This window comes from Uloborus diversus, chromosome 10 (assembly GCF_026930045.1).
Source record: "Uloborus diversus isolate 005 chromosome 10, Udiv.v.3.1, whole genome shotgun sequence".
Classification (NCBI taxonomy): Eukaryota; Metazoa; Arthropoda; class Arachnida; order Araneae; family Uloboridae; genus Uloborus; species Uloborus diversus.
The window spans coordinates 126,623,322-126,646,352 of record NC_072740.1 but is presented as its reverse complement, the minus strand read 5'-3'; the positions used below and the strand labels follow the sequence as shown (position 1 = coordinate 126,646,352).

The window sequence follows — 23,031 nt, the reverse complement described above, 5'->3', positions numbered from 1 at the left end:
TATTTTATGTCCCATTTTATTTTTGAGAATTTAACCATTGTTTTTTCACAAAAATTTGATATTTTTACTTCTGAAAGTTGAATTATTCTTCATTGGCATAAAATTAATCTTTTGCAGTTATATTATTAGCTGTTAGCATGGTAGAATACACTATACATGTGAGTTGAAAGAGTTTCAAATGTAGAGGTTTTTTGTCTGGGCATTTTCAGATTTACCTTTAGAGCGGTTGTAAAACAGATATATATGTGTTGAAAATTTCCTGAAAGACATTTGTATTGGAAACATTCTGGAACAAAAAAATTGTTATAATGCCATAATGTTTTTTATTCTTTCATGTTAAACAGGTTAGCCATCACCCACCTGTCTCTGTTTGCCATGCAGAATCGCAAAATTTCATTTTTCAGCAAGGTAATTTTCAGCAATTTACAATAATTTTGCATCTCTTATTTATTCCATATCTGATTGAAAAATATGAATATATTTGGAATGTGAAAAATTAAAGACCAAAAATCATATGTGAAAATGTTGAAAGAAGTTTGCACTAATTTTGTGTATGCTGTTTCAGATATGAGGATTAAAACAAAATTTTGGGGGAAGTCAATGGAAGTCTTGCCTTTAGGAACTATCCATGTATACCTACCAAAGTAAGTTCTTAATAATTTATTTATACTACTTTTCTCACTGGACATGTATTTTGAAATATATATGGGTGATTCTCCAAAATCCTGACATTTTCCAATCACATTTTTTTAAAAAATAAAAATTCTGAAAGAAATCTGAATTTTTTTTACATACTCTTTGTTAGGAACTTATTAAGATAAAAAGAGAGGGTACTCACACTTTAACAAGGTTAAATCTTTCAAAAGAGAGGGTCAAATTTTATACAGCGAGAGACTGACAAGCAGCACCAGGAGAGTTACAAAATGAATTTCTTTATGGGTTATCTAAAGTGTAACTGTAGTAATAATAAAATAACTAAAGTCTAAATCAAAAAGTATGGTTATTAAATGACAAAACAAAATTTATGTAAAACCTCCCCAAAATGGGGCAAAAGGCCCCTTTAGAAACACCCAAATGCAACCAAAAGGAGAGGTGCACAACTAGACCCCACTAGGAGTCTACGTATCAAATTTCAACTTTCTAGGACATACCGTCCTTGAGTTATGCGACATACATACGCACATACATACAGAAGAGAAAACTCGTTGTAATTAACTCGGGAATCATCAAAATGGATATTTTGTATTTCTATACAATCTTAGGCACTTATCCAGATGTGGTTGAGTGGAGAAAAAAACTCAACATTCATTCCGGGGTGAGTAAAATGGAAATTAAGGTCAATTTTTGAGTGAAAATATTTTCACGGATACAATACTTCCTTTTTTGTAAAAGGAAGTAAAAGAATAGATTCTAAACATTGAGAAAACTAAAAATTACCCAAAATCCGCTTCTCGATTGTTACCAAAAACAATGAAAAATAATAGTAATAATAAAGTTGATTTTGGTAATAAAAATTAACAAACTAAATTCCAGGCTAAACCTTAGCAATGTGGTTATGCTCTTAAACTGATGACTTGACATGTAAATCAAAAAAATCCTCAAAAACCTGCAATTTTCGAAACTTTTAAAGTGACCAAAATCCACAAATATATGCTTACTTAAGTTCAGCCTTAAAGTTAAATTGCTAATTTTATTATCAAAACTAAATTCATTACTTCAAACTTTTCGTTAATTTTGCAGCAATTAAAAAACAACTACGTCACTTCCGTCACACAAAAAGGTTGGTTATTAGAAGTTCAAATCTGAAATGTTTCACTTCAAAACAGAGGAAAGAAAAATGAATTTTGCACAAAGCGCATAAAAAAGCATTTTATTCATGGTGTTGATAGAAGTGGTTATTTTATGAAAAAGTATCAGAGAGAGTGCTTTTTTATTAATTAATATTTAGACACGTACGTGTCAAAAAAACTAAGTGGGTCATTTTCTAAAATGTTCCATCTTTAGAGTTGCATTCATCAGGGGTACCTTCATCACACGTCAGATTTTGAAAAAGTATTCTTCCCTATTACATTATGAGCGAAAATGTGTATTATTATGCTTGGAAAATGAAGTTTAGGAATGAAAATAATGCAATACATTGTTTTTACAATAATAACTGCCTAAACTTTGGAGAAATTGAGAGCTAAATTTCATGTTGCAAATTCAAGGGTGCGAAAATGTCCTGTTCCTCACAGTGTTGTAATTTATTTTCAAAAGCTAAAATATGTGATTTATACTGTGTTTTTTGTATGAAGTATAACACAGAAGTTCTATTCTTTCATCAAACTCTGAAAAAAACCCAGTAAATGATTATTAAACGTTCAGAACTCTTTTTATGCAGCGATACAGAGTCTCTGAATGTTATACTGTGTTTGATTACTGTGATTTATACTGTGTTTTTTGTATGAAGTATAGCACCAAAGTTCTATTCTTTCACCAAACTCTGAAAAAAACCCAGTAAATGATTATTAAATGTTCATAACTCTTGTTATGCAGCGAAACAGTGTCTCTGAGTGTTATGTTTATCATGTTGGAATGACCCAGCTACTCTGTAATACATGTATTTTACCCATAAAAATATTTTGATTACAGTTTCTAAACTTGTGTTTTTTCACAATATGTTTTAAAATGCTTGTTTTTGATTGAAATATATGTATTTTTTTTACCTAGAACAAATGATCACTATCAATGGAATAAAGTTACTACATGTGTTCACAACTTGTTCAGCACTCAACGATGGGCTGATCAGTATGGAGAAATGATTATTACTGAAGAAAATGGAGATGCAACTTGCAAATTAACATTCGTGAAAGTATGTAGTACTTTAGTGTATATGATGAAAGTATTAGAAAAGAACTAGATTGTATTCCTTCTATTCATCTGCTACTTTGGCAATAAAATTAAGTCCCATTACCTTGAAGGGTTTGTGCTAGGTAAACAAAGTTTGGAAGACAAAGTTTTTAAAAGACCTTGATACCTTGATGTATATTTCAAAAATTCAGAATAAATATGGAACTAGTAACAACATGGTTAACCTCTTCCCTCGGAAACTAATGGACTATATGTAGATCATGAATAAATTGTCCGAAACAAACTTTTACCCGTAAATTCTAAATTTTAAGCAGATTGTAAGTACTAAATGAATAGTCACAGAACTGAAATAGATGTAAATATGATTTACAATAATGATACATAATAAAAACCGATGCCAAAGTCGAAAAAAAAAGTCTCATAAAAAATCATAAATATCTTTACTGATTTGGTTCCTACTTATTGTATCACAATAAATACAGATCTTTGCAGTAGTGCTACTGGTTCTGCACTTGATTATTTTGTTGCTGTAAAACTTACTGACTGCATTAAGATCTACTTTAAAACTTCATTTTTTTAATGAATTAACAGTGAATTTAGTTGTACAAAGCATATCATTCACGGTAAGATGGAAATGATCCGACCGAATGTGGCCTATTATTATTTATGTATGCACTCCATACTTTTGTTAGTGCTTCTCTATTTTAAAAAAATGCATGTTTTGAACTCTATTTAAGTCAAATGCCTCTATCAGAGAGTTCCAGTGGTACACTAGAATTCCAGTATTTTTTTTTTTGTTTTTGTTTTTTTTTTAAATACCTGAAATCTGGTATTGTCCTTTATGCCTTTACCACCCCACTTCTGATTTTTCCCCTTAGTACCAAATTTTTGGCAAATATGTTGGTAATTAGTAATAATATTCACTATGCAGACCTGTTAAAATACAATACTAAAGTTATTTTACTGTAATAATTTTTTTTATTTGTCTTTTTTATGCTCTTGATGCCTTCATTCTGAAAAATGTGATCTCTTTGAATCCGAAAGGAGAATCAAATTTTACTTATTTTTGATGTTAATTGAACTTTGTTTGGAGACAAATGAATGAAATTTCTTTTAATTTTTATTAAAATCATAATTCAAAATTTTTGAGCAAAATTCCGTCTTTGTTATGAGTGTCAAAATGTCAAAAAGTTAAATGCTGAATAGTAGGTTTGCTACAGTTATGTTGATAGGTATTAATAATATGTGTATTGTAGGCCTTCATAATGCAATTCAAAAATAACTTTAGGGAATTAAATTATTTTATATGCTGTTTTTATGCTTTTGAAGTCTTCATTTTGAAAATTGCAATTTCTTTGCATCATGTGTGGGAATCGGATTTTGATGTTAACTAACTTTTGTTAAGAGGCAAAGAAATAAAATTTATTTTTTGTAAATAAACATCATGAAATTTAAAAATGTTAAACAAAAGCACATACTCTTTAAGAGTGTGATATATCAAAAAATTAGGTGCTGAATGGCTGACTGAATTTTATTTTATTTACTTTTTTTGTCAGTAATTTTACGCTTATTAATATATACATAACATATCTAGTTTAGTTCACTTCTGTATTAATAAATAAATGAAATCTTTGAATCAGTTCTTATTGTATTGATTGAGAAAATTATATATTACATGTAGTTAAATTCTTGTCCTTGTACTATCAGTGACAAGTGAAATTTTAATTACTTTCAAAATATTTGCAAAAAACAAGCTGAAGATCTATTCTGAGCCTTTTGGTTTTATTTTAAAATCATTTCTTGAGGATAATTAGTATAATAATACTGTTCATAGATAAATTTTTTGCTCACTTTATTTAAATTTATCAAAAGTAATCAATGTATTTTTGTATAAAATTTCATTTATTTAAGTATTAGGAGTCTTAGTTTAAAAAATGACCCCCTCCTGATTTTCTTTTCAAAATTTTCAGGTTTTTCTGTATGTTTGAAAGCCAATAGTACTCTAAACATATAAAATATGTATGAAAAAAAAGCAAAAAATCAAATTTTCACTTTTCTATTTATATTTGCATGAATTAATGTAGCTTATAGCTTTACATTTTTACAACTAGGTAAAATTATGGAAATTTAGTTACATGGTAACATTTAAAACATGATAAGTTATAATATAAATTTTATTAGGATGCTGAATAAGTTTTTGCTGGTTTTTTTTTTGTGAAAATTAATGTTTTATTTTAAAAAACCATTGAAAAACATTTTACTTGTCCATCGCTAGTCACTACTTTTCCCCATATTTCTGGCAGCATTTGCAACCCATTTCAAAAAAACAACACATCCTTTGAGGCTATTCAAGAGTTGACCCAATTATTGGCATATTCACTAGAATGTAAATTCTTCTTAGCCAGGCCATGTGTCTTCCATTAGAACAAGTGGTAGTCAGCAGTAAATATGTCGGATGGGGGTAGGACTTCCCACTTAAGTGTTTCTAAGTAGGTTTTCACCGGTTTGGCAGGCCGTTCTCATGTTACAAAATGACCTGGTTGTGTCTGCTCATGTAGCGGCCATTTTTCCTTCAATTCTCTACTTAATCGCTATAATTTTAGTCTATAGTTACCTTTCAGGATAGTCTCATCTAGTTTGAGCAGCTCTTTTTTTTTTTTTTTTTTTTTTTTTGCTGCGTGAGAGTTTTTTTTTATCTTTAAGATCAAAGTCATTATTTTGAAAGAATCAAAACCAATCTCTACAAGTTATTTCAGACTGAACCTGATTCCTGTAAGTCTCCACAAGAGTTCTGTGAGTTTCAACTACAGATTTTTTTTACTGAAACACTAAAGTAAAATTCCCGGCACAAAATTTGACATACTTAAGCCATGAAAAATAAAATTGTTTGCACTTCTGAAAAATAACGTACACTGAATTTCAAGCTTGCTTATGATACTTCTGTATAGATGCGTCACTATCATAAACTAGTGCAAGCACTTCCGGTAACTCCATCTGTTGGAAAATAGAAATAACTTACTACACAGTATTAAACCAAAAATGCTTTTTTTTAGCACTGACTTAATGCTTTTAGATTTCCCAAAAGTTTCAAAAAGTGCAATTAACCTGCTTTTTTAATAATCAATTTGGTTTCAGTTTCCAGAAGAAAAAAATAAATAGCTGTTACATCTTTTCAGGCTAGTTACTGGTCAAATAAACATCATGAAGTGTATGGAGCTGTGTCATCTAGGGATGGCAAAGTTGTACATAACTTATTTGGCAAATGGACCGAAGCATTATACTGTGGAGTTGCACCAACTGTAAAATGTATATGGAGACCAGGTAAAAGCTATGTTCTGGAATTTTTTTTTTCATAGGTGTGAATTTTAACTAATTAAATGAAAAGAATAAAATATGAAAATAATATGTTAAATAGACTGGTTATATTTTGCATATCTCGTTACAAATATCTTTTCTAAATTATCTTGTATATCGGAAAAAATTCCATTCATTTTGAACACTTTGCTTTGCTTTCTAGGCACCATGCCAGAAGACTATGAATTGTATTATGGGTTTACCAGATTTGCCATAGAACTTAATGAAATTGATTCTGAATTGGAAAAGTTGTTACCACCTACTGATACAAGATTTCGTCCAGATCAAAGGTAATCTTTTCATCCCTTACTCTTCCTCTCCTGAAGTTTGATCTTGAAAATACTATATTGCTAAACAATAAACTCTGATAACTTTTAAAACGACAACAATTTTTAAGGTTTTCTAAAAAAATGTTTGAACACTTTTGAAACATAAGCATCTACAAAACAGTTATTAATAGCATAAGACTAATTGTTTTGCAGATTTTTGTGTTGTTTTCAAAGAATCCAAAAATTAAAGTAGTAGACACAACTAAAACGTTTCAGTTTTTAAAAGGTTGTGAAATTTCTTTTGTATGTTTTAGCTGAAATATAAATTATAACTTAATACTATCCCATAGCTCAAGAGTGATTTCAGTTAGCGTTTCAATACATTTTGGTCTGAAAACTAATTTAACATGATTAAAATTTAAGAGATGTTTTAAGTTTTTGACAAAATATGAATAATAAAAAAATTTTTGTTTATGAATTAACATTAATAAAACCCCCAAATGTTTGTTACTGGAAGAATGTGTTTAGTTATTAACTAAACATGAATTGATTTTTTAAATCAGTTAAATTAATTTTTTTCATAGCAAAATGGTGATTTGAAATCCTAAAAACATGCAATATTACTTATCTCTGAAAGATTTTCTGTATTTTTTAGAGTTTTCAATAATATTTAATAAAGGTATATTTTTGGTTATCTAAAATCAGATGGGAAAAAATTCTAAAATTTTAGAAGCCAATAATACCTAATCATTTTAAACATGTTTTAATTCTAATATTTTCATGTTTTAGAATATTAATTTTGTTTCAATTTGTTACTTAAAAGAGACAATAGCCTTAAATGGCTTCAAGAATCATGTTTTTGCATTAAAACAGACATAATTTTGTTCGTTCTCAAAATTCCTACATAACTCAAACTAAAATTGCTAATAGATTATTTCCTTGAAAACTATCCAGTATTAAAAAAGTTCTAATTTGAATCACGATGATGCATCAAAAAGGTTTTTTTTTATTTTATTCAGAGACACTTTTTTAGTGTAATGAGACCAGTAATTTGACAAACTCTGTGTAATCGATGCTGTTATGAATTGAAGACTAAAATTGGAAAATGCATTAAGTGCCAAAAAAAAAAGTCAAAATGAAGTAAATGTGAAGCATATCACTGTGGTAAACAATTTTTGTGCATATCCCTCCTAAAAGTAGTTGAAATAACAATGTTATTGTCCACCAGTGGAGCAAGAGTTAGGCTAGTGATGCGGTGGAGAGCGCAGTAAGTGCCATTGAAGGTTACTTATCTCGGTTGGTCCAAGTCCATAATACAAAAAAATGGATAACACAGTAAGCGCCACAATCCACCTGGGATGCCCAGTAAAATTTGTATTTAGCACTAACTGCATTTTCCATTTTTAGTCTTCAATTGCTTGTAATGTTTTTCTGAGAGAGAGAAGTTTTACTATAGTTCTGAAGAAACTTTTAAATAATCTATCAGTTACAATCACTACTCCTCAAATAGTTTGTTATTTGGTCATTTTCAGATCTTTCAGTTAAAGTTAACTTAAATTTTATATTTTTAAATGTTATCTAAACAAGGCAGTTTTAAATATGCATAATACTTATAGATTATTGGAGGAGGGAAATATTGCTGCTGCAGAGATCAGCAAACAACAAATTGAGCAGTCACAACGCGATAGGCGAAAAAAAAGAGAAGAATTAGGCATTGAGTACAATCCTATGTGGTTCAAGTAAGTGTCCGATTTTTTTTGGGGGTTGAGTGTTACACAATATGTTATGTGTTTATCTTATGCTGTTGTTGTTGTCCTGTGGCAAGTATAAAATGAAAATTAAAAAATAGGTTACAATAAAACAAAAGGGAAAGAAAGTTTTTAAAAAAAGAAAGAGGCAGATTAAGTCGAAGGCTTGAAGAGCAACCCTGGCGACTTCTTCGGCCTTGTCTGTATACAGCATTCACTTTACTTTGAAGAGAGTCACTATGATGGATGGGCAATTCAAAACGTGTTCCTGGTCAACCTGCTTGACCCGGCAATGCCTCCCCCCCCCCCCGGTCCTCTATTTTTCTTTAGCTTTGGTGTACAAACTTGTTTATTCCGTTTTCTTTGAAAATAAAGCATAAAAATAACTTCAAATTCCAACTACTTACTATTGCTTAAGAGGAATCAAAAACATGTTTCTTCAAATATCTCACAAATTATTTTTATTATTATTTTTTACTGCTTTGGTTCGTGTACCTATCCATGGCAGTTGATCTTAATTGCATATAATGGGTGCAAGATATTCTAACTTAAGACTCGTTTCTGTCTTGGTAAAAGTTGGTGAGACAAATCAAAAATGAAGTAGCATAGTATTTAGGAAAACCTGAAAATTAAATAGCATTATGTAATAATTAATGTCTTAAGAACTGATAATGTGTCGAAGACAATAACTTTGTTCATATTATGTATATAGTTGGTTGTTTCTAATCCACCAACCTATAATCCCCAATTGAACCCACACTATATTTGAAATGCAAACCGTGATATTTAAATTTAAAATTCATTAAATTTACATTTATGTATTTTTGTGTGTTAATGAAAAAAAATTTTTCAGCAACAAAATCAAATTATTATATTTTTTCCCATTGCTTGAAATATGAAGTAAATTGATTTCTTTTTTCAACTATTTACTCATATTTTTTGAAAATTAATTATGTTAGGAAACCATCTCTCATATGTACTGTGATTCATTCATGTTTCATGTATAAAAAAAACTGCTTTATGCTCCTCCAATCTAAAATAAGATTTTGTATAACCAGGAGTAAACCTATAACTAACTATAGCATTATTTCACTGTGTACGATTTTTTTCTTTAACATTCATTTTCAACTATGCATAATCCACCTTTGTATTATTTCCCATTTAAAACAACTCAATCTTCTAGTGTTTCCATTAAATTTTTAAGGTTTGAAAAAATGAAAAATTATGTATTTTATTAATAAAATTGGTTTGAAAAGTTTTGGGTATTTATTGAAAATGACATGTATTTTTAATTTCGGAAAGTTTTAACTGTATGTGATTGTTGATGAAAGAAACCTCTGAAGTATTTTTGTCTTTATAGAAAAGTTATTCTTGATGACAATAAGGAGCAGTGGGTATTCACGAAGAAATATTGGGAGACAAGGATAAATCCCGGTTTTAGTAATATATCATTTTCAGAAAAGTTATGGTAGCTAATATATTTTGCATGTGTAACATAAGCATCTTTTGCATTAAGTAAACAAAGTTGTGATATATATATATATATCTATACATACATATATATATATAACTTAGCATATTCATTACACTTGTTATGTTTTTAAATTTTTAACAAAAGAAAGGGTCTTTATTTTACTTAGCACTTTATTTAAAATTTTGGATAATCATCTTTTAAAGAAAAAGAATGAAAATCAAATGTCATTCCGTGTAAGTGTACTTGAAGAAATGGTGCTGCAGGTTAAAATATAACCCTTTCTCTCTTATTTTGTTTTAAATTAAAATATTATACACATGCTGCATTTAGTTAGTATGTTATTGTTTTATTATACTAATGAATAGAACTGTTTTAAATGTTCATTTATTTTAAGTTGTTTTAAAAGGTTTTATTTTTTCTTCTTTGTTGTTGTTGTTAAAATGACTTTATATTCAACTAACTTTCATTTCAATGAAAATTAAAGTTTTGGATAATGTTGACATCATGCTTGCTTTTTTGTTCAAAATTGCTAACAATAAAATTTAAATATTTAAATGTAATCTTGATGCCCTTTCTGTAGTCTAGATTGTTTTTACTAGTGTTTTATACAGTCAACGCTTGATAACTCGAAGTTCCAAGGGTACAGCTAAAACCTTTGAGTTATTGGTAGTGCAAGTAATGGGAAGACAGCACAAACTTCTCAAGATTTTGGGATTCAAAGAAAACTTCAAGATAAAAGAATCTTTAGGTTATAAGACTTCAAGTTATTGAGAGTTGACTACTTTCATTTCCATTTTCATAAATTCAAACTTGCTACATTCTGATAAATGATATTCCCCCATTTTTGCATTGCTTGCTATCAAATTTTTATTTTCAATAGCCTTTTGCACATACACATGGCTCCTTAAGCAGCAGACTTAAAGTTTAGTGCCTATGTATTGATCTTTTGTACTGCAAACTTTTGTCAGTAATTTGGATCAAGTATGCTTTCCCGAAATGAAATCATTCCAGTGTTATTAAGCTATCCCCCCCCCCCCGCATTAAATATTAAGCCATGAAAGATGAAGTAACTAAATGTACTTCATACTGGAGAGAAAATAATATGAATGTTTTTAGCTTAAAAGTCAAATGTTATGCTCTATGCATTAAACCAGAAGATCTATCTATGCAATTGTGTACTTAGATTTTGAAGTTATATTTTGGATTTTTTTCTTTTCTTTTATTCAAACATTCCTTATTTGGCACGGATTCTCTAAACACTGATTAAAGTGTCAAGGTGCTTAAAATTCTTGTTGACATAACTTTTTCCTTGGAAAGTTGCTTTTTTTCCATGTATAAATAGACCTTAGTTCAGAATGCCCTATTTAAATTTGATTTGTTTAACTTGGGGGCAGAAAGGAATGAATTGCAATGCATGCCAACAAATTTTATTGTATCCGATCATGTGTTTTACAAGTAGAGGTTGCTCAACAATGTTTTTCTCTTTTTTATCATGCTACAGAATGTGGTTTGTAAAACTCTAAGCAAAAAAAATGGATTTAATTTTTTTATTTGTTAATATTAAATGTTTGAAGAATATCAGTTGAAAAGAAAAAATATTGTTATTTTTTTATTCTTTTCTTTGCATTTGAAGTTGAACACAGCAGATGTTGATTCTCCTTGATTGTCCAAGAGAGGATAGTTACAATCAAACACATAATCTTAAGTTTGAAGAGGAAAAAAATTTTTTAGACATTTTTAAAATAATATATGCTTACATTCTGGCAGAATTTGTGTAAAATGCTATTTATGGTATAGCTACTTCTAGTTAGAAGTCAATAAGAGAGTTAGTTTAAAAAAAAAAAACAGGTTGTAAAAACATTATTGGAAAATCAGATGTTTAGTATTAAAATCAGCTCAATCTGCAAATTTTGTAAAGTTCTTTAATAATTCAGGTGAAAACTATCATGCTACAAAGCAATTTGGAATGCTTCCTGAGGTCAAAATCTGTAGTCAGAAGTTGACTGATTTTCTTTGAACAACAGCTCGAACCGTGAATCTTCCCCTCTCTATGAGAAAAAAAAATACATGCACCAGAGCAGGCTATAAGTTCTAGTTATACACTGTCCCTGATTACTTGGAATATAAGGACTAGATGAATTATTTATGAGAATTTACAGTACTATTCTTTAAAATGCTCTAAGGCATGAAACCAGTTAACTGTCTTGTTTCTTGCACTCATAAGTTTGATAAGAAAATGCTAATTTTTGCTTGATGCAACTTACCTTTAAATTTTATTTAACCTAAAATTCTGTTTCCCAGAATATTGGATTACCAAATATCTACTGTAAAACAAATAATACTGAACATTGTTATTTTTATTAAACAGTTTTGTGCATACACCATAGCCAACACTCAAATTTACAACTTTCTAAATGAAAGTGTTTATGTCTGAACAATAGAAGTTTTACTGCAGTTATACAATCGTTTATTGCATTCTATTTTCTGGGAGATAAGTTGCGTTGTTATATTGTGGGGTAAATACCACAGTTAGATAACTACAGTAGTATTTTTACCATACTGCTTCAAGGAAAACTCAATAACTTAATGTTTTTGTATGACTTCAAAGAATGTGAAGCAGAAATAATCTCTTACTTACTTGTACGTATAAAATTATTAAGTCACATGACCTATGATATTCTTTTACCAAGTTTTCTATGCTAAATTAGAAAAATAAGGGAAAAAAATTTGTATGATATTTATTTTCTTTGTTATTATCTTTACTTTTTTAAATTAAAAAAAAAAAACACATGAAAGCAGCTACTGTAATTTCAGGTAGATATTAACCCTGTAGACCCTATTATATAGGCCCCATGTACAATAATTGACTAACTAAAGTCCACAGTTCATCAAATAAGCTGCCCTAGCATATAGGCCGCAGAAGAACTTATCAAAACATGACGTCCCGCTCCCTACTATGTATATGGATACGATCATTTATCATAGTAAGAATGAAACTATAACAAGTGACTACAAGCGTACTAAATAAATATCATACCTCCTGTGCAAGAAAAGATCGGAAAACTCTACGGTTACACAAAAAAAAAAAAAAATGAGTGTTGCCAAATACACATACATCTACATTTGGTTGGATGAAAAATTTCCAAATCATTGTGTCATAATTGTTATATCAAAAAATTGTTAAACTTTTAAACACTATTCAAAATCATATTATTATAAGCTGCATCATCAATCAACAGTATTAAAATATTAAAAACAAGTTTGTGATTCCTCCGTTTACCAGTTTTGTGAAACCTTTGGTACCATCATGAATCTGACAACATTGGAAGGAACAACAACAGTGGCGAAATCGTCTGAAAATGCCTACTGCAACCTGAAGCAGTTTGGGGATTTTAATGAGAGCAAATCCGTTTAATGGTGCAGTTTGAGAAATCTACTAGCATTTGAATGAATTCTACACTTGCCGCTTGATTGTGCAAACATGAGAAATACTTAGAAAGAATGGGGGGGGGGCTTGGAATAGCTGCCCTGGCAGATGTTAAATTTCAACATTGAAACGTATAAGTAGTAGCTTATCTCCAAGAAATTACGGTATATTTTTTCCCATGAATTTAACAAAATGTAATTTTAAATACAGATAACTTAACAGATAAAATCTTTGTGCACTTTTTTGTTTATTTTTGTTAAAATGCAGCAGTATTAAGTGTTCAGAACGCTATTGCTTTTTGCATAAGCTGCAAAAGTTCGAGTTGAATTATCAATCCCTTCTGCACTAGAATAGTACATTCATTATGCAATCCTATAATTAGCTCTTAATAGATCTCTATTTGGCCACCCAAGCTTTTGAAAGCCACAATGTTTCTCATTTCAAACCATGTTCACAGCCATCTGCATAATTTTGCTTCAGTCATGACCAGGATTCAAATCAATTAATTCACTGAGATTTTTCATAGAAAGCAAGACAAGGGCTTTAAGCTACTTCAATCTAAGGCTAACCTGGAAATAAGGAAAAATTACTTCTTTAGTAGGGTCGTGGGCACTTGGAACAGCTTACCAGAAAAGGCAGTAATAAGCAAGGGGTGAATAGCTTTAATAGGGCCATTGGCTCTTCATTGGGGACTAATAAACTGACTACGAGCAGCCTAGCTGATGACGGGCAGTTGCTGGTCGTCACATTTGCATTTGTATATTATTCAAATAACTCCCATTGAAAGCTAAGAATTGTGTAATGTATAAGAAATAAATATCTTTGTGCAGAGAAATAAAAGTTAATCAACAACGTTTTATTGCACAAAATTAGCAAATTTTGTCTCTCTGGAGCTAAAAAGGTTAAGCATGTCTAAGCTGCTATTTGTCTCCCAGAAAATAAGATAGCTAAGTTTTATACTTTGTTAAACCTATATATACCTTAACTGTATTTACATAACTCCTTTAGGGTATTTTATTTTTCTAATTTATGAAGTAGTTTAAGGAAATAAAATTGGGGGAGAAAATGTTGGCCTAAAAATTGGAATTTAAAATACATTGAAGTTTGTTTTGCTTGAAGCATTTGTGCTGAATGCTTTGTAAAATTTACTGAAGAATTTTTTACGCTGGTGGAGAAAACAGTAACCTCTTAGTCTTAATACATGGGTGTTTAACATTTTTCTTTAAAATCTCCTCTCTTATTTCTGTAAATATAGTGTGCTGCATAGGATGAAGAATTTAATTTTCTTGTCACTTAACTACCAATTTGCAATGTTTAAACAGGGAGTTCCTCCAGGAGTAAGGAAGTTTATCACAACTTTTTATTTTATTGTTTTTATATGCTTGCTTTAAAAGAAAAAAATAATAAATTCATTTTGTTTTGCATTAGCTGTATAATCAAATTAGTAGAAAATATAAAGTGGAAAAGCATGTGTAAAGGTCAGCATTGAAACCGCAAATAGTACAATTACATTAGTGGAGTGAGATATTATTTCCTTTCCATTGTTGTAAAACATTTTTTTTTTTTATTGAGAATGTGACTTTCATTTAGCAAAGAATAACATTTCTTAGTTTTCATTTAAATGAAATATTTAATTTATGCATTTGCATTTAATTGCATTTATTGAAATTAACTTTAGTCACTACTGTTATAGAATTGAATACTTGTGTCAGCCTTTCATCAAAATGATATGGCTGTTTTATGAAAAAACAAAAGTACTTGTCAAAACACTGCAGATTTAGAGTAGTTGCCAGAAATAAACAACAAGCTTTCAATATAGAAAAGTGAAATGTATTGGTAAATAGAAGTGGATACTCACTTAAAGAACTACTTTAAAATATGGTATACTTATTTCTTTAGTGTTATATCCTTGTGCTTTATAATTCTTTGACTAAAATGTTTCTCACATCTAATTTCTCTTCAATTTTCCGTATTACACCTATTGTCTCAAAAAGTATTAAGTTATTGGTTATTTTTTTAGTATATTTATTCTTTGGACAGTGATTTTTGTTTTAACCTTATATCTAAAGTTAATGTTTGCAGCTTTTGTGCTCAAAACTATCTATTTCGGTAATAAAAAATCAAAAAATTAATTCTAAAAGTAGCTAGCATAAAACTTGTTAACTTTAACCCATATCATCTTAACAAATACAGCTTCATATTAAAGTTTCAGATATACATTCTGCCCATTTTTGACACATTCAAAACTGCCTGTATCTCTTCAAAAATATACCTTTTCATTTGCTTTTACCAAATCTGTTAGTTACAATTATATCAGTGACAGATATTGATTTTACTTCCCCCACTCCTGCACAATTGTGCTTTCACATTTGCTACATTGGAAAATATTTTTTCCCAAATCAAATACATAAAAATCACTTATTGGCTTATACTGAACAGATTGTACATGTATGTAATAGTGACTTAAGAAAACTATTTTTTAACAAAGTGTTTCTTATTTATAGCTCTTAGAATTGTTACAACTTTGCATAAATGAAGTAGTTAAAATTTCATACTCATGTATTTGAAGCATAGTTTATTCACATCTGTTTAATTTGGAAATGTAGCTGCATTTACTCAAAAGATTATATCTCTGACTAATTGTCACAAAAAATAAATGTACTCGACTCAAATTGCAGAACAATATGCTCTTGATGTTGGTAAATTTCTTTTTTTTTTTTTTTAATATTCTGTTTAGGTTGCATAAAGTAGAAAGAAAATATTTTTAAAAAACTATATACAGTAAACTCCCGATTATCCGCGGAATAAGGTGGCATGGTAACCGCGGATAAGTGAAAACCGTGAATAATCTGAAAAATAGTTGAAAAACGATGCAACTGTATACAATATAGTGCAGCTCTGGTTAGTTGAGCTGTGACCTGGACTATGTTTACCTGTTTCAGGAGAGTTTAGTGAAAAATAGACGTGTTATTGGCTCGGATTTTAGTTGGAATATTTTTTAAAATCTAAAAAGAAAGTTTCTCAACTCAACTTAGGGCCTATTACCACTTTCCACTTACCGAAACAGAGGTTAAACATTGTGTCAGAGTCGGAGCTCAACTTGTCAGAGACTCACAATAGCTAAAAAATATGACTAACACTCACACATACATTTAAATTTTGCTAAAAACATGGCTACATTCCATCTACTAAGATTGAATGTAAAAAATATACATATGTGAAAGCTAAAAATGAACAATAACATAATCATAAATTTAAAAAACATTTGATGACCCTTAAAAAAAATTCTGACAGCCGATAATCAGGAGTTTACTGTAGCTTGTTGATTGAATTGAAAAAAAAAATGTTTAAATAAAACAAACTATGTTAAAGTAATGCTGCAAATAGCTATCCCTTCAAGTGCAAAACAGATATCAAGAAAGTCCTTAAGTTTACTTTGCTGTTCCATAGTAAGTACTTAACACATAACAAGAAAGTGAACTTATGGCCTTTATTGTTGAACACTTTTAGCGCTGATGAAGGGGCTTTTTTGTAGCCTTCAAATGTTGCATAACTTGCTTGACAATTTGTGCTTCATTTACATTGTTTTTTTTTTTTTTCATTTTAATCATGTTTTAGCGAAGTTTACAAAGCATTTCTGATAAATTTTCATTTATAGCTTGTTGCTTTACAGAACATGATTGTTTGTTACAGGCACTAAGCAGATTATTGTATCCTGTGTATTCATAGTAAATACAGAATAATGTTTAGAGTTATGTAATTTGCTATAGCATTGCAATAGAATTTGCTATCAAGTTGATTAAATTAGTTTATTGTTATTATTTTCAACATCCCCCCCCCCCTTTTTTGCGTCAATACAATTTTTATTTTAGATATTATTATGAATTCAAACCTTATGTTTCTGAAGCACAAAAGTGAACACAAAAAAATTTCTGGTTTAAAAATCACCCCCTCCCTTTGCAGTTTTACAATTTAAGAAAAAGTATTAATTTTAGAATTTCACTTCAATTATTGGTTTATGGTTTGCTGATATCTGAAAAAAATGAGCAAAGATTACACTTAATACCAATGAAAGTCAATATTTATATATGCCCCAGAGCAACAGTAGGATATCTTACTGTTATTCCTGGGTTTCAATGTCTTACTGTTGCTCTGAAGTGACACAATATCGATTGACAGCATTGAACCTATGAAGTGATTATGCTATCTACTGTTGAATGTTTTTCTGTGTTGTATTGTTTGATAAAGCTTTTAGTAGTCAATTGGATGACAAAATACCAACTTTTATTCTAATGTATTAAATATAAGCTGCAAATTTCAATCAAAAACAAAATCCAAAAGGTTAAATCTTTGAATATTTTATAACTTAAATAAAATGATTAAACTGTAAGCTGAAAATTATTAGCTTTTAGATAGTAACAGTTTGCATCTACATTGTAACTAATATAAAGAGTTATGGTGTAACATTTAGAAGTATAGCTTGTAATTACATTTCATTGTTGATCCGGCTAAATTGCTCTTAAGTTATTTTTATTATAGTTTCAAAATTGCTAGTACAGCTAGTGGTTAATTATTTCAGAAAAAAAATCCATCCAAAATTTAATATTCTTGTGCTTTTTGTCATTGGAGCTGAAGTAGTTGCTTAATTTATTGTTTACATCAAATTTTTGGTAAAACTTACTTAAGCTGAAAATCAGGACGTTGCTTTGCAAGCATGTTTTTAAAAAAACTGTAAGAGCATTATTACTATTATAGATTCTATGTATATGGTAGTAAACCCTTCTATCTACAAATTAAGAAAATATGATAATAGTACTAAGCATATCAATGTCTTGATGAATATTCAGCAACCTTTTTAAAATATTACTGCCATAAATATTACTATTGAAACTTGAAATGTTATAGTTGAAGTGAATGCTTAATTTACAAAATCAATGGGAAGCAAACATTTCCCAAGAAAGCAAATTTGAAGTTAACAATCATAATAATGCATTGATAAATTTGAATGCCTTTGAAATTTATTAACAAATTATGAAATTAAAATTACTCTCCTGTGATTCATATTGTATGATAGTTTTCTAATTTGTGCATCTTTTTTCTCCTACTTCTTGAACATTAGTTTCAACTGAAAAATATATTTCTAACAAAATTCGGCATATATCTTGTGATGTAGTGTAAATTAAATAATTATGTTTGTATCAGAAATGAATATGACTTGTTAGAAATGATTTTGTCATGAGAAACATTTAATATATGGCCTAATTCTACTTACTACATGAAATAAAATATTTTCAATATTTTTACTTTTTTGAAATTTCTTGGCAAGGTGTAACATTATAAAATAGTTTGAGGGAAAATACTGATCCCTAAAAAAATGGAAATCTATGTACTGAATATTTACTAATATCATACTGAATACATAAAACACACACAAAACATAAAATTTGGAAGCATTTTTATCTTTTAACATTTCTCTAGTATAAAGTTGAATTTGATGAATCAAAGTTTAATTTTTCAGTTTATAAAAGCTTTCCACCTAATAGTAACGATGTTCTTAGTGAGTTATTGATTTGATTATGTTTGAATCGATTTAAAATGGACCGAAATAAGGTTATGCAGATACAATTTTACTACAATATGTAACAACTAAATGCTACAAAACAGATAAAGTGTGCGTGTGCTTGAGCTGAACAACTTTTTATTTGTATCAAGTTATTTAAATTCATCTCATTTAATCAAGAATTTTGTCATATAAATTTATTCTAAAAATTACCTTTTTTTCATGAAGAAGCAATTTTTTATTCAAACTCTTAACTACAGTTACTGTAAGATTTTTCATTAAAGGTAATGTTAATTCAACATTAAACTAATAATTTCATTTTCAAAATAGTAATATATCAGTTTTTTTTTTAATTATTTGAATAAGCAAGTAGTGTCATGTTCTTATCAAAAGAAAGGCTGCGAATGAATGATGCAGTTGCTTTGAGAACAAGGCAAAATATGTTTGTTTCTTGATATGAAGTTCTTCATGAAACCTCCATTAAACCAAAAGGTTGTTTATACATTTGAATAAATACTATTTTGAAAACTAATAAACACATAAAAGTGAAAAGTTATTTTACTATCCATAGCTTTTGCAGTTACTTTTTTCTTAACCATTTTTTTTTAATTATACATTCAGATATTTTCTTATACATAAAAGAAAACTTGCAGAACATATTTCAAAAAACTGACTTTGGTAACTACTTTTTCCCTAATCAAAAATGTTAACTGATCAATATTTGAGTTGGTCATTAATTTAAGCACATTTAAAACTAAATAATAGTGTAAATGGTGTGTAATTATTTTTGCAGTAAGATTTTTTTCTCTCTCTCTCTCTCTTAAGAGCATTCTAAAGTGTTTCATATTTAGTGTAGTAGTTTTTCCCCTTTTTTTCGTACATGTGATAAAATTTTTTAAAAGCATTCATTCCACAGACACATCGTGAATTACTTTACTTTTCATTTTATTCACTCGAACAGAAAACTTATTCCAAATGCTGCTTCCTATTTTACTCAAAACTTCATTTTGATATTTCTGCAGTAAATTTTTGAGTGGGACTAAAATTACATCCTAAGTTGGATCCACATTTTATGAACACATCATTAAACACATGTCTGATAAAATAAGACTTCATTGGATTAGACAAATGACGCTTCATAACTATCAGTACTACTCATAAAGTATTCTAAGTATAAATGATTTAATTTCAAATAACATATTTATTATCAAATTTTTTTTCAAGATAAACATTTCCCCCATGACTTGCGATTTCAGTAGTGAAAGATCTTAGTGCTGTTATTGAATTTGATCGAGGTAGATTTTTTATAGATTAATCAGTTTTCTTCTGAATATTCGATCTCAGATGTCCAAAAATTTTACTCAAAAACAAAGCATTTAAAAGTTTTAGCTTTGTTCAACTGCATACTAACAGTACTCCATTGCAAACAATAACAAGATTAATTGCTGTGATATTTAATATATAAATAAATTATTTTACAGAACTATTATTCCTTGTATGTACAGTTTTTCTATTCAAAAGCAAGGAAAATAAAAGCCTCCAGTTGTGCTTGAAGGCATATTTAATGTTTTTCCTAATTTTTGCTCCAAATGTATGTAAATTGATTTTTATGACCCATTTCTTCAATAATAAATACTAATTAGAGATGTGTAGACTTCTATTTTTATTATTTCAATGTTTAGAAGATGCCAAGGCAATAATTTAGACTGTATATTATGTTCATTAAAACTTTTTCCTAAGTCATTTTGTTGCATTTACTCCCTCATATGCATACTGTGAATCTTATGTGTGCCTCATGTTTTCAAAATATATAAAATTAAATTCATCTCACATTACTGTGATAAAACATTTGTATGAAAAGGGAATTTTACTGCCTTTTTAAGAATTCCTTTTTAGACTTCTATTAGATGTGGATAGTAACTTTATTTCATTTACTAATGCCCACTATTGTATTCATTTGTTTGTCATTTGAAGGCGATTTTCAGTTTCTTTTGTTTCACTAAACATAGGGTAAAGTTTTATTCAAAACTTGTAAAATAAAAAAATAAAAAAAATTTCTTGAATAGTTTAAATTTCAAATTCAATTCATGCTATAAAAAGTTTGAAATTTCACTAAATTAATATTGTTAACAATATTTTGTCTTAACAATGCAGATGGTTATTGAACTTATTTAATTGTATATTCAGTGAATATTGATTTCCATGCGTAAAACTTGTATAGTTTTGTGATTGGGAATCATATGAAAGCTTCACAATCAGTTCTATTAATAGCTTACTAAACAAATAAGACATTTATTTTTATCTTTCTATATCTTTATATTTTGGTTTATCCCAAAAATGCCTTATTTAAAAAAAAAACTTTTTAGTACATTCTTTGACTCTTGTTCTAATCACGGGTAAAACACTTTAAAAAATCATACTTTAAGCAAAACAAATTATAGTTAAAAAACCTATTGGGCCACATTCGAATTTAATTAAATAAGTAACAAATAAGTTAGTCAAATATCCTAAAACATTGATGATCATTTAAAAAAAAAAATACTTACTGTTTGAGTGGTAAAAATTCATTTGTTATACAATAACAAGAAGTTGGCACTCTCTAGCACACAAAACAAAATATGTCCTATCCAAGAATAGATTATTTCAGAAAGGGCATAAGTCGCAATTTTTGCAAGTTAGCTGTAGTTTTACCACATTTTTAAGTAGAGAAATGGACTAGCCTTGAAGGGAAGTGAGTCCTTGTACAACAACTTTATTTAGGGGATACAATTTTCGTTTGGTGCAGAAAGGGCATAAGTCGGAGACATGCTGTTTCTATTCTCAATGCAAATCAAGAAATAGTGCGACACAATGTGAAAATGGCCAAATAATAGAACTAGATTTTTTGGTGTAATGAAGTGAAAACAAATGCCTTAACTCTAGCATTACCACGGTAAGGGCAGGCCCATCATTTAGAAGGATTAAAGGGGATGAATTGCCCCCTCCCCTCCCAATTTTGAAAAATTAATTCTTTTACCTACATACACATGGGTGTGATTTTTGCAGCTTTCCAATCAAGTTTGCATTGAGTATGCATCCTCATGCAATGCAAAAAAATAAATAAATAAAAAAAACCTCTGTGTTATCAGAAGCTTTATTTCTGAATTTGAAAGCAAACGATGTATATTTTGTTATTAAAACAATTGTAAAAAAATAGTGATTTTTTTCACCCTATAATTTTCAATCTAATGTGATAAGTGCCATACATAACTTAGAAATTTTACAAGTTCGTAACTTAAGTAATTAATGAAAACAGAATTCTAATTTAAAGAGCTGGAGTTTATGCTAATTGCATTTTCAGAAAATAATGAGATTTTTTAACAATTTTACAAAAAAAAACGGAATCCGCCAGCAGTCAGTTTGATAGTGTAGCAGAAACTGTATGTATGAATGCTCTGGCACATGTTTTACGTAAAGCAGTGGTTCTCAACCTTTTTGACTTGACGGAGCATTTGATATTTTGCTCTATCCTTGCGGCACACCGGACTAAATTTAATCTGTCGGTATGGATCTCTCATATGGATACAACAATTAAATCTTTAAAATATTTGAATTTATTAATGATTTCAGTTTCTTTAGAAATTGAATTTATTTCATCATAAACTTCAGTGATTATTACGGTCAGCAAGTCCCAAGCTTTCACTTAACATGGCTGAGACACTTGTACCTGTCTTGAAGGACACTGGTGCTCTTTATTCAGCTTTATGTTGAGAAGAGTTACAGGAAGTTTTTAAATCGAGAATTTAGACATGATACTTTGTTGTTCTTTAAAAGTGTCAATGCTAAGAATCCCACGTCACAAATATATGTTCTTTAAAATAGTAACAGTTCATGAATAGCGTGATATGAGATTTTTAGGAACATTTTTTACTAACAGCCAATATGCATCCAAAGGAACTTCACTGAACCCCAGTTTTTAGAAGTGGTCACTCATAAGGGCTATAATTTTTTTTTGTGCTTTCAAAGCAAGTCTTGCTGATGTGTCAACTGTATTCATTGTCAACGGATCATGAACCCAGTCATATTGTTCTGTGCCAGTCAACTAGAAGTAGTGCTTGAAATTTGTTCTGAATCATAGTCAAATGTTAGGCCACTACTTTCAATAGCTTTTCTTTCAGGATGTGTTTAGCTGGCCCGTCTAATCATGTCCCGTGAGCCACGATCCAATACCCCACAGCTGAATTTTTTTATTAGAACCCATTTAGCTTGTTCATACATATAAACATAATCTCACTACACCCCTGAATTCTTCAATTCAGTTGGTTAACATTCTCAAAAGTATCAGCCACGTACGCTTGGTTTCGCAGATG

At 29.2% G+C, this 23,031-nt stretch overlaps 1 protein-coding gene across 1 annotated transcript in view; it reads left to right on the top strand.

Moving 5' to 3' along the window:
* LOC129231407 (oxysterol-binding protein-related protein 3-like) overlaps positions 1 to 10,092 on the top strand; it is a 54,188-nt gene extending 44,096 nt beyond the window's left edge. The window contains 7 exon segments of the mRNA XM_054865714.1: positions 345 to 408; positions 566 to 644; positions 2,710 to 2,851; positions 6,027 to 6,171; positions 6,368 to 6,494; positions 8,090 to 8,212; positions 9,582 to 10,092. Of these exon segments, the coding sequence (XP_054721689.1) occupies positions 345 to 408; positions 566 to 644; positions 2,710 to 2,851; positions 6,027 to 6,171; positions 6,368 to 6,494; positions 8,090 to 8,212; positions 9,582 to 9,693 (792 nt within the window). The 3' untranslated portion in view covers positions 9,694 to 10,092.
* Positions 10,093 to 23,031: the final 12,939 nt, after the last annotated feature.